This window comes from Trichomycterus rosablanca, chromosome 11, assembly GCF_030014385.1.
Source record: "Trichomycterus rosablanca isolate fTriRos1 chromosome 11, fTriRos1.hap1, whole genome shotgun sequence".
Taxonomy (NCBI): Eukaryota; Metazoa; Chordata; class Actinopteri; order Siluriformes; family Trichomycteridae; genus Trichomycterus; species Trichomycterus rosablanca.
Window position 1 is genome coordinate 3,276,139 of NC_085998.1, and position 15,308 is coordinate 3,291,446.

At 46.7% G+C, this 15,308-nt stretch overlaps 1 protein-coding gene across 3 annotated transcripts in view; it reads right to left on the reverse strand.

The window, feature by feature from the left end:
* Nucleotides 1–15,308, reverse strand: part of atosa (atos homolog A) — a 58,809-nt gene that overhangs the window by 2,274 nt on the left and 41,227 nt on the right. For all 3 annotated transcript variants that reach the window (XM_063004848.1, XM_063004847.1, XM_063004846.1), the window contains exons 4-12: nucleotides 15,092–15,285; nucleotides 13,837–13,962; nucleotides 10,493–12,038; nucleotides 8,742–8,864; nucleotides 6,260–6,348; nucleotides 3,775–3,871; nucleotides 3,405–3,563; nucleotides 1,134–1,202; nucleotides 71–270 (exon numbers count right to left, since the gene is read on the reverse strand). In XM_063004848.1, the coding sequence (XP_062860918.1) occupies nucleotides 71–270; nucleotides 1,134–1,202; nucleotides 3,405–3,563; nucleotides 3,775–3,871; nucleotides 6,260–6,348; nucleotides 8,742–8,864; nucleotides 10,493–12,038; nucleotides 13,837–13,962; nucleotides 15,092–15,285 (2,603 nt within the window). The remainder of the gene's footprint in view (nucleotides 1–70; nucleotides 271–1,133; nucleotides 1,203–3,404; nucleotides 3,564–3,774; nucleotides 3,872–6,259; nucleotides 6,349–8,741; nucleotides 8,865–10,492; nucleotides 12,039–13,836; nucleotides 13,963–15,091; nucleotides 15,286–15,308) is intronic.

Below are 15,308 nucleotides of genomic sequence, written 5' to 3' on the forward strand. Positions count from 1 at the left end.
CGTTTTAAAACCAGGGATCTGTAACGGTGTGATGTGGAAAACGCTAGCAGCGAGGTCCAGGCGAGCTCACCTCAGGTGGATGAGGTAGCGCAGGGTGCGGCCCGGGCCCGACGGGAGGGGCTTCCTGTGGTTCTGTCCGTTCGATTCGCGCTTGACGGGGACGGAGAAAGTCCTCTGCCTCAGGAACGTCTGATGGCCGGCTGGCATTTCTCTCAGGTCGTACATCACCACGAACATCTTCACCACCGTCTTATTGGGGTTAAATAAGGTCTGGAGCGCCAAACACACACACACACACACACACACACACACACACACACATACACGAACGTGGACGAGTAAGTTCATGACACCCAGCACGGATGGTACACATGATTTAATCATACGTTGTGGGTTTCATTTCTGACCAGTTTTATTCAAAGCAACATGCATTTGTGAGCAATTAAGCACTAGGAGTCGTGCTCAGGGGACCAACAGTGACAACTTGGTGATGGTGGGTCTTGAACCAACGACCCTCTCATCACAACCTAGTACCTAAACCACTATTAGCCACTGTTGACCACAACAATTGCTAAAAAGTGTAATTTACATTTTCATTTTCAGCATTTAGTGGATGCTTTCATCCAAAGTACTGTGACAGTTTACTGTCTAAGCAATTGAGGGTTAAGGGCCTCGCTCAAGGGCCCAACAGTGGCAACCTGACAGTGGTAGGGTTTTGAACCAACGACCTTCCAATTACTAGTCCAGTACCTAAACCACTAGGCTACAACTACAATCAATTACATATATAAAGAAATGATATGCTTTAAATGCTGCAGCAATAGCTTAGGGAAGGACCTTCCCTGTTCCTGGGGGCAGGAAGAAAACATGAAGGAAAGCTCTGTCCTGCACAGAGCCCCGACTTCAGCCTCACTCAACAGCTCTGGGATGAACCGGAACACCGAATCAGCTCGTTTTTGAATAGGCACGCACAAATTCCCACAGACATACTTCAAAGTCTCGTGAGAAGCCTTTTCAGAAGCGCGACTGTCGTCTAATGTCTGTCAAGCTCATGGTCGGGTGTCCAAATACTTCTGGCCGTATAGTGTATGACTTAGTGTACATGCATGCATTGAATAAATGAAGGCTCGTACCACTTGAATGGTTCCTGACGGAGGCACGCGGTAGCCCCTCTTCCCGAGAGACTCCAGATTGATCACACCCTGCACCATAAAGAAAACGAAACGATCAGCACGGCGTCTTAACACACTCGGACCTTCGTACACACACGTCCAGTCTGAAGTTTACACACACCTGTGAGGGGACTAAGGGGATTTTTCTAACAACCCCACTTGCTGTACTGATGACTGGTGTGTAGGGCTGTCGCGGTGAAAGAATTTCCCCTTGCGATATTCAGCCCGTCTCAATATCGCGGTATGCGGTATGCGGTAATATCGCCATTATTTATGTTTTTGAAAATTACTTAATTGATTGAGCTATATAAACAAGCTTTATTGTTAGGCTATTATTCGGTATATTATTGCTTTATAATGACAAAGATGAGACGGCTTTAAGACCAATGAAATGCGTGTTTATTGTTAAATACAGAACAGAGCAGGGATGCGCGTCTTTTCTCTATAAAAAAAAGGTTTAAATTAGCTTCTAGCCTAGGTTAGATATACACTGTGAAATGAAAAAAATATGGTAAAAAAAAAAAAAAAAATTGAATAAAGAATAAAGTCTGTAAGAGTTTAAACCTGCGTTATCATGCGCGCTAGAAGAACCAACATGTTCACCTGATGTGTTTTAGAGAGGATCTGAGTGGGGTAGCGATGTTCCCGTTGTTACCGATGTTGCAGTAATACACAGAGCAGAGAAAATCTAGCCCGGTTATCGTGCCACTATTAAATATCTATTTAGTAGGTATAATTAACATAACAATATATACTACATTTTAAGTTATTATTCGTTTCAATAAATTTTTATTCAACGAAAAAATACATTTAAATCATTCCAGCAAGCCAGCAAGAGAATATTTGCAGGCTGCAATGGCATATTAACCGTCATTAAGTGTTTTAGTACGCCAAGGCTGTTTAAATATAGTCTAAATTACAAGTATTTATTGAGTGTGAACTCAATTTAATCATTAATAAACTTGCCTATAATTCCTGTTGCCATTGTTAACATTTTAAAACACAAAGCCTGACACTCAGCAGCAACGCATGAGAACAGGTTGCGGGAAAATGACGCTCTTAGCTCATTTTCATTATGAATTTATTTAACATTTATTATGCCCGAATGTAAGCGTATAAAACAAAATGGACCCTGCAAAAAAAAAAAAAAAAAAAAGAGAAGGAAGAAAGAAAAAACGTGAATACCGCGGTGTTGCGGTTGCTTGGCATGCCCTGCGGTTGGCTGGTCTATACCGCGATATTTCAAAATTGCGGTTAGCGCGACAGCCCTACTGGTGTGTCTGTTCCTCTTAACTGACAGTCACCTGTTCGCTGCAGGTGGAAGAGTTTCTATTTATCACGGTTTCTACATCACAGATTTGCTGAATCCCTCTGTTGAAAAATCTGCTTTTTTTTCTTGAAACTGTGATGCCAGTGTTCCAGAGTGGGCACCATGTTTAAACCTACGCCGAGGGCAGGCTGTGCCAGTTGGTGGAAAGCCATGCCACTCATAAACTAGTTTCTGCTTGTCTGGGTGCCTCAAAATCTCCAGTTCTGCTCTGTCCCTGTTCTGTCCACTTACGTTGTACCTGCAAATGTTTTTTTTTTTTTTTTTTCATTTGGAACTTTGTTTCTGTTATTTTGGCCACTGCTTTTTTATTTTTATTTGCGGCTTTTTAGCCACGGTATTTCTAATGTTCTACTTTGATCAAGAATCCTGCAAATTGAATTTATTTCCGATTCCTGCAGGTGCTGAGCTGCACCCGGAACATTTTTAATGAGCTGTGACGCTCCCCGGTAAAAAATCTTATCAATTAGCCGACTGTAGACAGAGTCGCCGCCAGGGCTTCTAATTCATAACAGATCTGTGTTTTCTTTCTTTGACTGAACGTTATCTGATTATTTAGTTTGAGATTTCCTTACAACCTTGGCAAAGAAGCCACTGTTCCATGTTCTATGGCTTATCTTTTGTACAGATGATCTTGGGATCTGAGGTTGCTCAAAAATGGCTGCGAGTGACACTCGACCATTGAAATTCCATCATTTGCTTTCAACGTTCTTGCTGTGGTAGTTCTGGCTACTTAAAGATCACACGCACTATTTTAAAACGGTCGGACAATCAAGCATTTCAGTAATTCAGTCAGAATAAGAAGCGGCTGCAGAAGTCGCCGCTCCTCAGAGGTGTGTGTGTGTGAACGTTTAACCGTAACTGTGTACGGTGTATGGATGTGAGCGTGTGTATGAATACATTACCATATAAGGAGAAGGAGCGTTATCATCTGAGACGCTGTAGAAGGACACGTCCACTGGGAAGGTCATGTGACTGGGGCAGAACGATCCGCTGGCACCCACCTCGGCGGTGAAACCCTCCACGGTGCCCAGTGGCTCCAGGCGGTAGTTTAAAACACACTCCTACACACACACACACACACACAGTTTAATATTACTGCGGCAGGCAGAGGTCGCCAGAGAGCACACATACCATCCTATACCCAAATATATGTGGTCACATGACCTGACGCTTTACAAACATCAAGGGTCAGGCAGTGATGCTGGTTAAAGTTCCAATTCATCTTAAAGTCTATAGTAGGCTTGATGGGTGTGTGTGTGTGTTATTGTGTACCTCAAAGTTTCCCAGTAGACTGAGACTGGCAGGGGGGGCGCTGGCACTCAGGATCTGCTGAGGTTCCTCTGTGTCTTCAGATCTGTTCAAACACACTCTGTACACACACACACACACACACACACACACACACACACACACACACACACAGAGAGAGAGAGAGAGAGAGAGAGAGAGGGCTGAATCAGGAATCAGCTTTTTGCTGCAGCAACGTCACCCCCTAGTGTCTGGTGACAGCGACAGTACGAGTGGCGGAGGAACACACAGCTCACTGTGTCGGAGCAGGTGAGCGCTAGAAAAGGCAAAAGGCGCCAGAGTGCAAAAGGGAACTGAGTATGTCCCAACTGGGGCAATCCAAAAAAGGTTGTGCGTATGGAGGTGCACAATAAACACCATATAACATTTACATCTACGTTCAATTCACAGCATTTAACAAATGCTTTTCTTGAGGGTAAGGGCCTTGCTCAGGGGCCCAACAGTCTCTCACCCTTACCCCAACATCTAATAGATCCCTCACCCTCACACACAAACATTCCAACATCTAACAGATCCCTCACCCTTACACCAATATCTAACAGATCCCTCACCCTCACACACAAACATTCCAACATCTAACAGATCCCTCACCCTTACACCAATATCTAACAGATCCCTCACCCTCACACACACAAACATTCCAACATCTAACAGATCCCTCACCCTCACACCAATATCTAACAGATCCCTCACCCTCACACCAATATCTAACAGATCCCTCACCCTCACACCAATTTCTAACAGATCCCTCACCCTCACACCAATATCTAACAGATCCCTCACCCTCACACCAATATCTAATAGATCCCTCACCCTCACACACACAAACATTCCAACATCTAACAGATCCCTCACCCTCACACCAATATCTAATATATCCCTCACCCTCACACCAATATCTAACAGATCCCTCACCCACACAGACAAACATTCCAACATCTAACAGATCCCTCACCCTCACACCAATATCTAATAGATCCCTCACCCTCACACCAATATCTAACAGATCCCTCACCCTCACACCAATATCTAATAGATCCCTCACCCACACACACAAACATTCCAACATCTAACAGATCCCTCACCCTCACACCAATATCTAATAGATCCCTCACCCTCACACACACAAACATTCCAACATCTAACAGATCCCTCACACCAATATCTAACAGATCCCTCACCCCAGCATCTAATAGATCCCTCACCCTTACACACACCATCATCCCAACATCTAACAGATCCCTCACCCAACATCTAATAGATCCCTCACCCTTACACACACCATCATCCCAACATCTAACAGATCCCTCACCCTCACACCAACATCTAACAGATCCCTCACCCTCACCCTCACACCAATATCTAACAGATCCCTCACCCCAACATCTAACAGATCCCTCACCCTTACACACACCATCATACCAACATCTAACAGATCCCTCACCCCAACATCTAATAGATCTCTCACCCTTACACACCATCATCCCAACATCTAACAGATCCCTCACCCCAACATCTAACAGATCCCTCACCCTTACACACACCATCATCCCAACATCTAACAGATCCCTCACCCTCACACCAATATCTAACAGATCCCTCACCCCAACATCTAACAGATCCCTCACCCTCACACCAATATCTAACAGATGCCTCACCCTCACACTAACATCTAACAGATCCCTCACACCAGTATCTAACAGATCCCTCACCCCAACATCTAACAGATGCACCAGATCCCTCACCCTCACCCCAACATCTAACAGATCCCTCACCCTCACCCCCAAATCTAACAGATCCCTCACCCTCACACCAATATCTAACAGATCCCTCACCCCAACATTTAACAGATCCCTCACCCTCACCCCAACATCTAACAGATCCCTCACCCCCAAATCTAACAGATCCCTCACCCTCACACCAATATCTAACAGATCCCTCACCCCAACATTTAACAGATCCCTCACCCTCACCCCAACATCTAACAGATCCCTTACCCTCACACCAATATCTAACAGATCCCTCACCCTCACCCCAACATCTAACAGATCCCTCACCCTCACCCCAACATCTAACAGATCCCTCACCCTCACCCCAACATCTAACAGATCCCTCACCCTCACCCCAACATCTAACAGATGCACCAGATCCCTCACCCTCACCCCAACATCTAACAGATCCCTCACCCTCACCCCAACATCTAACAGATCCCTCACCCTCACCCCAACATCTAACAGATCCCTCACCCTCACCCCCAAATCTAACAGATGCACCAGATCCCTCACATGCACCATTGCTTTGCAATAAACATTTTCATGCAGATTTTTAAGGGTGGTCCTAATGTTTTGAGTCAGTTTTGAATCAGTGCACATTATTCTCATCAGTCAGAGCAGAAACGGTTGCAGGAGTGTAAATCGATGGAGGGACGACGTGTGTGACGATAAAATACCTTTTACTGGAGGCCCACGGTGCTCTTTTACAGCCAATCAGACACGTGTCCAGATCAAAATATCCAGTCTGGCTTCTTCTCTGTGGAACCTTGAGCACAAGAGGAGGAAAGAACAAAAGAAATGTCAAGAAGACGTTACAGAATCAGTCGAGGAAAACACAACGGCATTGATGTGAAGCACCACTGTGACCAAAACAACGACTGAGGGTTAAAAAGAATCAGCTGTGCTATCGACCGACCAGGCGTCCTACAGGGCGACGTGGTTCCCGATCGCTGCTGCGGTCGCGTCCTCTGCTGGCTGTCCGAGGCCCTGCGATGCTTTATCATGGTCAGGTTACGGCAGGAACTCTCTAGATGCAGCTTCAGCCGTTACAGCCACTCTTCTGAGAAGGCTTCTGACAAGACTGTGGGAATTTGTGCCCGTTCAGTAGTTTAAGGGAACTGATGTCGATCAAGGCAGCCTCAGTTGATGTTCCGGTTCATTCCAGAGCTGTTCAGTGGGGCTGTTAGCAACTGTTGTGACTGAAGCAGAGGAGTCCGGGCCTCAGCGGTGGTGAACTAGCATGACAGACCGCCGCGGCATCCGAGCGGCTTGTTACAGATTTGAATTGTCTCTTAAATAAATGTGCATGAGCTGAATGTAATAAATAATGAAAAGGCACCCAGGTGGTGCAGCGGGATATTCAGCTGTGCTACTGGTCAACTGGGCGCCCCCTAGTGGGCAAGATAGGCAGTGCAGACAGTGCAGCAGACAAAATCGGCCGCTGGTCTGTAGGGGAGAAGACGGGACTGAAAAAGTAAAGACCTCAGCGTACTTCATGCGGAGACGACGTTCGCCTGGCTTCGGCGACCAGTGTGACGTAATTGCGGAGAAAGCGAACAACCACGGACGCCGCGCGGTGGCTCCGCTCGCCTTGTCGCGCACACTGAAGCTGGGCGAACTACGCGGATGACGTCACTACGCGACCACGCCTGTGATTGGTCGGTAAAAAGAGAGGCGTGCCATGAAAACAAACATGGATTTTGAGGAGCGTCTCAACTGTGATCATCGGCTGCGTCCGAAATCGCTACTTTCATGCTGAACATCATAGATGTCACAGCGCCACCTGCAGCTGCGGAGCAGACGCGACGGGCAAAACCAAACCACTGAAAGTGCGCCAGTTTGTAAGCTCGCGAAGGCGTGTTTGAACGCAGGAAGTATGCGGACGCCTTAAGGACCCTGGTTAGTAGCCTGAGGCGCCTGTACAGAAGTGGAGGAACGTGGAGATCGGCCCAATCCACCAGAGTACGAGCGAATATGAAGGGGTCAGTGTGGGCGTGTGCCAGGCGAATATACCCTCCTCAGACGCCATCAGGGTCTCCAGTGTAGGAAGATTAATTGGGTACAATAAATTGGGAGAAAGGGAAAGAAAATGCATCAATAAAATAGCAATAAATAAATAAAAATACTATTATTAACAGGGTATGATAAGGAGGAATGAAAGATTCGATGATGAAACGCCACTGGAACGATCCAGTCCGCGTCACGCTAACTGGGCGCAGCTGACTGGTTGTGAAAGCCAGAATGTATCTGGACGGAGGAGAAAGTGGCTAACGTGCCGCCAACAACAGGAAACGGCGTGCGCACGAATCTGGACTGCATTACAGAACACAGGAAGTGAGTCAGTCGCCTCGGGCGCTACAGAAAGAAAACCACCCATTTTTATACACATATCGTGTATAAAAATGGGTGGTTTTCTTTCTGTAGCGCCAAAGGTATGTGGACGCATGATCACATGATCACGAGCTGCTCGGAAACTTCATTACAAAATCATGAGGATCGTGTGGCTTTCCACGAGATTTAGAAATATGTCTGTAGGAATTTCAGCCCAGTTTTCTTTCAAACAAAAAGTTCTGGCTCATGGTCAATGTTCCAATTCATGCCAAAAGTGATCAGACAAACCACACACCAGGTCTTCATAAACCGCACTGTGTGTAAAGTCCAAGTTCATGTTGACCATGTTTTTTCCCCCATTTTCATCAACTGCATTCCTGGTCAGGGTCACGGTGGGCCTGGTTCCGAACAGGATGACTCGGTGCAGGGCAGTAATACCCTGAACAGGGCGCCAATCCATTGCAGAGCTTCGACTCCCACCGAGCCCCTCCATCCCAAACACAGCCATCCGTCTCTGTGTGGAGGCCTGGCCAGCCGATAGCACCGGAGATCTCGAACCCGGATCTCAGTAGTGGGGGGCTGACGTGGTATTTCATGTTAAATTTCTTTTACATGACTGATTTTCAACACGCAGTTGTACGTCTACAAACTTTCGGCCCTCTGGGGAGTTTGCGGCATCATTATCACCGTGGTTACAATATACACGTAATGCTTTCTAGTTTTCAGCCCAAAGTTCACCCAAGTGCACAGGGTGAACGTAGCACCCACCCGAAAACTCCCGTACACACACACACACACACACACAAGACGTAGGTTAGAAACTCTTACCGGGCTGGAGAGCAGGGGCAGGCCGGTGCAGGGGTGGAAGGCTCGGGTGGCAGTACCATCGATGGAGTGTCTGTTCTGCTTCTTCCAGTTACTGCATGGCTTCAACGGGGAGGCAGGACTCCGCTAATAAACAGACAGAACACGACACGCTGTAACGCTTCCTGATCACTCGGAAACGGCTATCAGAGTCAACTAGCGACCCTGGGTCCAAAAAAAATGGGTCGTAGAGAAGAAAAATGATAAAAACTACAGAGGTGCATTTCATGAAGAAAATGCGAGTGTGATTGCAGGTCAGCAAAACAGGTGTGGCGGGTAAGCGGGTGAGCGTATCTAAACGTTGTACACAATCTGTGGTGTCACCAACAGGCCAGACAATTTAGAGTCGGAACGACGTTGATATCCCAAAATGTAAAAACATGAAAATGGAAGTGAACGGGGCAAAAAAAAAAAGAAAAAACACGGGCTTGGCGGGTGAGCTGGTGTAAGTATTCAAAAGCTGTATAGACATTGCAGTGTTATCAATGGGCCAGAAAATTTTGAGTTGGAACGGTGTAGATATCTCAAAAATAGTGGACAAAGAATGCCAGACAAAAACAGGTGGAATAAAAATAATAATGAATAAATAATAAATAAAAAATAATAACAATAATAACAATAATATTAAAAATAATACTAAAATAACAATAATAGTCAAAATAATACAAATAAAAAATAAAATAAGAATAATACAAATAAAAACAATAATAAAAAATACAAATAATAGTAATAGTAAAAAAATAATAAAAAAATTATAATAGTGATAATAACGATAATAATAATAACAAGAATAAGAATAAAAATAATAAAATAATAATAATAGTACAAATAATAATTAAAATAATAATAATAATAAAATAATAATAATAATAAAATAATACTAACAACAAATAATAACAGTAAAAGTTATAAAATAAAAATATAATAGCAGAAATAATAAAAAATAAAAAATAAAATAATAAGAATAAGAGTAATACAAATAAAAACAATAATAAAAATAAGAATAAAATAATAATAGTGATAATAGCGATAATAATAAAAATAATAAGAATACGAAAAAAATAATAAGAATAAAAATAAAAATAATATGACTAACGCATAACAATAGTGTGATTGCCTACTGCAATTAAATAAACTTGTATGTTAACGCCCCCTTGTGGAGGCTTTATGTTACATCTTGTAAAAAAAGACAGTAAGATGAATTGTTTGTGTTGCCGGGTCGTGTAAAAAATCATGGACAAAATGTGGGTCACTTAAAAAAGTTTAAAACCCCTGAACTAAATAAACCATAAATCAGGATTAAACAAACAGCTGAAGTCAAAAGTTTAGAGACCAGAGAGAGACGAGCTTCAACTGGCAACGTCTGGACTGGATTACATTTTTATTCAAAGTGAATATACAGTCCAGTGTTTGAGGGTTAAGGACCTTGCTCAGGGGCCCATCAGTGGAAATTTGGTGGTTGTGGGGCTTGAACCAGCGACCTTCTGATTACCAGCCCAGAACCCTAACCATTAACTAGACGTTTGTTTTGAAGAGAAAAGGTACATTTGATTTAAAACCAGCAACACTGTACATACTGTGAAGCATGGTGGTGGTAGTTCTGTGGCTCTCTAGGTCTTAGAAAACGGTTCAGTCACAGCCGCCGAACTGACTGAAACGTACAGGTGTATGCAAACTTTTGACTTCAACTGTACCCGAACTGCCGTGCCGCTCACCTGTGGGGTGTGTGGGGCGCTGCCGAGGGTGGAATCAGGGCTCGGGGAGTGTGGACCACTAAGGCTGGTGGGTGTGCTGGACAGGGAGGACCAGGGATCTTGGTTCGGATCCTGTGCAGGTCTTATGAACTCTGGCTGGGTTACCGGTTCTCCTCTTCTCCTCTGGTTCTCCTTTTCAGTCCGGAGGTCCTGAAGGTCCTGGAGGTTTTCATGGGAGTCGTGAAGATCTCCGTTTAGGCTGTGGGAGCTTTTGGGGCTGGAGGTGTCGAGGAAAGAGGTCCATGGGTGGTTTTTGGCACTGTGTGTACGTTTATGGCTGGTTTGAGGGACAGGTTGAGGTTTGGTGGTGAGAGGTCCTTCATTGCGATGCTGGGTTTCGGGCGAGGCCCGGGTTTTGATTGGTTCGGAGCTGGCTCGCAGGGTCGCGCCGGTTTCGCCGTCGGTTACGTGGGTGGTTCCGTTAGCATAGCTTGTGTGATTGTGGTTGGTTCGTAGCTGGCGGCCCTGGTCCGGGCTCTGATTCTGGTTTCGCGTATGGCTCTGGTTTTGGTTCTGGCTCTGATTCCGGGGGGTCCCTGGACCGGACGGCTCCCGGCACAGTTTGTATTTGGTGTGCAGAATTTCCTGCGACAGCTGCAGCCGTTCCTGAATCAAGCGCGAGATGTCCTGCACCGCCTCGGCGATCATGGACCCCTCTTTCGAGTCGGGCGACAGCACCAGCCGCCGGCAGGACGCCGGTTTGGGAGACGTCCGTGATTCGTCCTTTTCGGACCGTTCCCGGGACCGGCTCCTCGGGCTGAGCGGACTGCTCCTCGGGCTGAGCGTCTGAGAAGTCGGATGATCTTTGGTCTTCTTGAACGGCTTCTCGTCCGCTGGAGATCCGAAGAGGGCGTCTGGAAGAAGATGGGGCGTGGTCGGGTCGCAGAAGTTCAGTCTCTGAGCGATCCGAGCGATGACCTCCTGCCTCTCCTGAAGTAACGACCCGATGAGGGGGTTCGTCTCCACGCAGGAGGGGCGCAGACTCGGGCCGGGAGGCAGAAAGACGGAATTCGAGAGCGATTTGAAATCGCGCCGAGACGAGGACGAGGGCGACGACTGCGACTCCACGCTCGGCGTCTTCCCTGAGCTTTCGAGGACGCCGTTCGTTTGAGGAAACAGCAACTTCGACGCCTTGCCCGGCAAAACCGGCGAGCCGGGGAGCTTCACCAGGTTGACGGGACTCTTCCTGTCGCAGGAGGGCATGGGCGAGTGAACCTGTCTGCATAAAAGAGGGGAACTCTTTGGGCTGTTGGGAGGGTTCCCGCCCGCCTGCCCCCGACTCAACGCCCCCTGCAGAGTCCTCTCGCTCGGCTCCAGGCCGCGTTTACTGAGGAATGACAGATCTGAGTGGATGCTGCACTTCAGTACCGGGTACTTGGGCTGGCGGGGCAGCGACTGTACCCGCACCTTCAGCGCCACGCTGTGGGACACGTTGGGTATGGGGAACGCATGCTCCGAGGGCGACTGGGAGAAGTTCCAGATCAGCTCTTCATCTGCTGCACTTATTCTGCAAGAGGAGCGACAAGATGTTAGGAATTTTATTTGGATCAGCACAGGAAGTGTCTCATTCTAATATCACATATACGCTATACGGCCAAAAGTATTTAGACGCCTGACTGTGAGGTTGTTGGACGGCCCATTTAAAAAACAAACAGAATTAAAATAGATGCCCCTTTTCCACCAACGTGGAACGGGCTCCAGTTAGGTTTGGGAACTTGATTTTGAACCGGTTCAGTGTGTTTCCACCAAAAAAAGGTTCCAGACAGAGAACCTGCGTTGGCCACTGGCACCACAGAATACTCGGTTCTTCAGCGTGAACCGTGACGTCATCTGTGGGCGTGTCAGTGCAGAGGTTTGTGTGCTTTCACATGAGAAGATGCGAAATCTCTGTGCCGTTGTTTCCGACGGAGTTTGACGCTGCACTTCCATCTTTTAAAGTTCACCTGACTGAATTTTAAGCCAGTTTGCCGCTGATGTTTTTTGTTTTGTTTGTTTGTTTATTAGGATTGTAACGTCATGTTTTACACTCTTTGGTTACATCCATGACAGGAACGGTGGTTACTCATTACACAAGATTCATCAGTTCACAAGGTTATATCCAACACGGTCATGGACAATTTTGTTTCTCCAGTTCACCTCACTGTCTTTGGACTGTGGGAGGAAACCCACACAGACACGGGGAGAACATGCAAACTCCACACAGAAAGGTCCCAGACCGCTCCACCTGGGGATCGAACCTGTGAGGCGACAGTGCTAATGTTGAACTGTGTAAACTGTGTGATATGACGTGGTAGAAGCAACCCAGAGCACGAACACCGCTTAACATGAAAAATAAAGCGTAACGTGGCTTGTTGTACTAAAACAATGACCAATTAATTTGGGCAGTACAGAGCGCTTATAACCTGTAATAACAGAGAGAAGTGTAGTGTTTCTATGTAGTACTTTTTGTACATTAAACAACGTTACGCTTTTTTTTTTACATCAAGCTTTTTCGAATCTCTCAAGAAGTGGATTCAGAACCCAGAGGTGCAGAACCAGCACATGTGAAGTAAATCCAGTTAAACACAGATACATGTGGAGCTTTTAGACTGGATTTGATGGTTATTTCACACAGATGGATGTTCGTGCCATGGAACAAGTTAGCGATGTTTAACCTCCTAAGCCGAGCGCTAAGCAAAGCAACTATTTGCGCCGAGTCAAAACGCTTCTCACGTCAATGAACTAAAGAAAACAACAACTGCGACAAACTCGAGGAACCGGACTCGTCTTCTTATTACGAACATCTTTAACAATAGCACAAATGCCCAGAGTTCCACCATCGTGTTACGCCCACCGTTGATGACGCAGGCTTGGTTCCCAAAAACTGGTGGAAACACGGGTCGGTTCTCTACAAAACACCAAGGTTCGAAGAAACCTGAACAGAACCGGTTCAAGAACCAGAGTTCTTTTGGTGAAAAAGCAGCTAGAACAGCAGCCGTTCACAAGACGGTACAAAGGTGAAGTACACCTTTGTAAAAAGAGCTGATTTGTATGGCTGGGCACTGATGCTGGTTGATGTTCTGATTCATCCCAGAGCTGTCAGTTAGGGCTGAGGTCAGGGCTCTGTGCAGGACACGGAATTAACTTTGACCCAGGTCGCCACTAATGGGATGAACTCTTCATACGACATAGACGTAGAAAGAGTGCTTTAAAATAAAAGAAAAGGCACATGACCTAGGAATTGCCACAAAAAAAAAAAAAAAAAAGAGTCACATGACCTATAAACTAAAAAAAAAAAAAAAAGGAAAGTCACATGACAGTCTCACCTGTAGAGGATGTTCCTGGGCACGACGCCGTGGGAGGCGCTGAGCCAGGCGCTGAGCTGAGAGAAGAAGACGTAGGAACGTACAGCCAAGAGCAGGGTCTTCTCCTCAATAAAACGATCCCCGCTCCTGCACACACACACACACTTTACCAACTGCACACCCTTACAACACACACACACCCTTCACTTCACAAAACACACAGATATATAAATACACACGGTTCAGGACTCCACGTGAGCTCATGTGCGTCTACAGTCAAATCATTCCGTGCACTTCTCATGGAAATAAACGTCACGACTGTCGGAGGATTTGAATCATCTATTCAGACGCTCTGGTTCTGGATTTGAATGATGAGAGACAAACTTAAACACTAATGGTCCATTGGAGCTTGTTGCTCTCATTGTTGCCCAATCTAGGAGGCCCGAGGCTGTAAGGGGTGGGGTCACACGGAGTGCCGTATCGTGCACGGAGAGCCACTGAATACAGTCCAAGCACTTCAGGGTTAAGTGTATTTATTCCTCAAGGGCCCAATAATGGCAAGCTGGAAATGGTGGGGACGTGAACCAGCAACCTGCTGATTACTAGTCCGGTACCTTTTTTTCTATTTTATTTATGCATTTTCTCCCATTTTTGTGTAGTCAATTTATCTTCCGCTGCCCAGGGTCCCTGATTGCAGTCGAGGTGGGTATATTGCCGCTCACGCCTCCTCCGACACGCGTGCAGCCCTTAGCGGAACCCCTTTTCACTCATGCGCTCTGCACAGGCGCCCCTCTATCTGCTAATCAGGGTCCTTACACAGCGTTTGAAGACCCCGCCCATGTAGTCCGGTCATCCCGCCCTAGCAGAAATGTGTCCGCTGCAGGCACTGCCAATTATGCCCGCTAGATGGCGCCAAGCTGCCGGTGGCAACGCCAGTTTCGAACCGAGGAGTTCAGAATCTCGGCGCTGGTGTGCTAGCGGAATATCCCGCCGCGCCACCTGGGTGCACCAGTCAAGTATCTTAACCATTAGCTAGCGCTGCCACCGGAACAGTCAGAGATGTTTTGATGCTTTAGGACCTGGGCGACATGCTAAAACTGATGGAACCATGAACCATGAGTTGTGCTCTCTACCAGGAAATCCTACATGAGAACGTCTGGTCATCAGTCCGCGTTCCTAAACTCGGGTGCAACTGACTTAAGCATCAAGACACAATGTGAAGCATAAGAGTAACCGTGTGTGTGTGTGTGTGTGTGTGTGTGTGTGTGTGTCGTACTGTCGGGGGACCGGCTGTAAGGTCCATCTCTCCAGCAGCAGGGCGTCCTGTTTCATCGCCGGGTCGTTCAGGTCCGTCGCCAGGCCCTCGTCGCTGTAGCAACAGTCGGGCAGCAGCATCACCTCGATCATGATGGGGATGTGATTTCTCCACAGTAACATGACCTCTGACCTCGTCCGCCTCGCCTGGCGACACTGTGAGGGCACAAGATACCAAC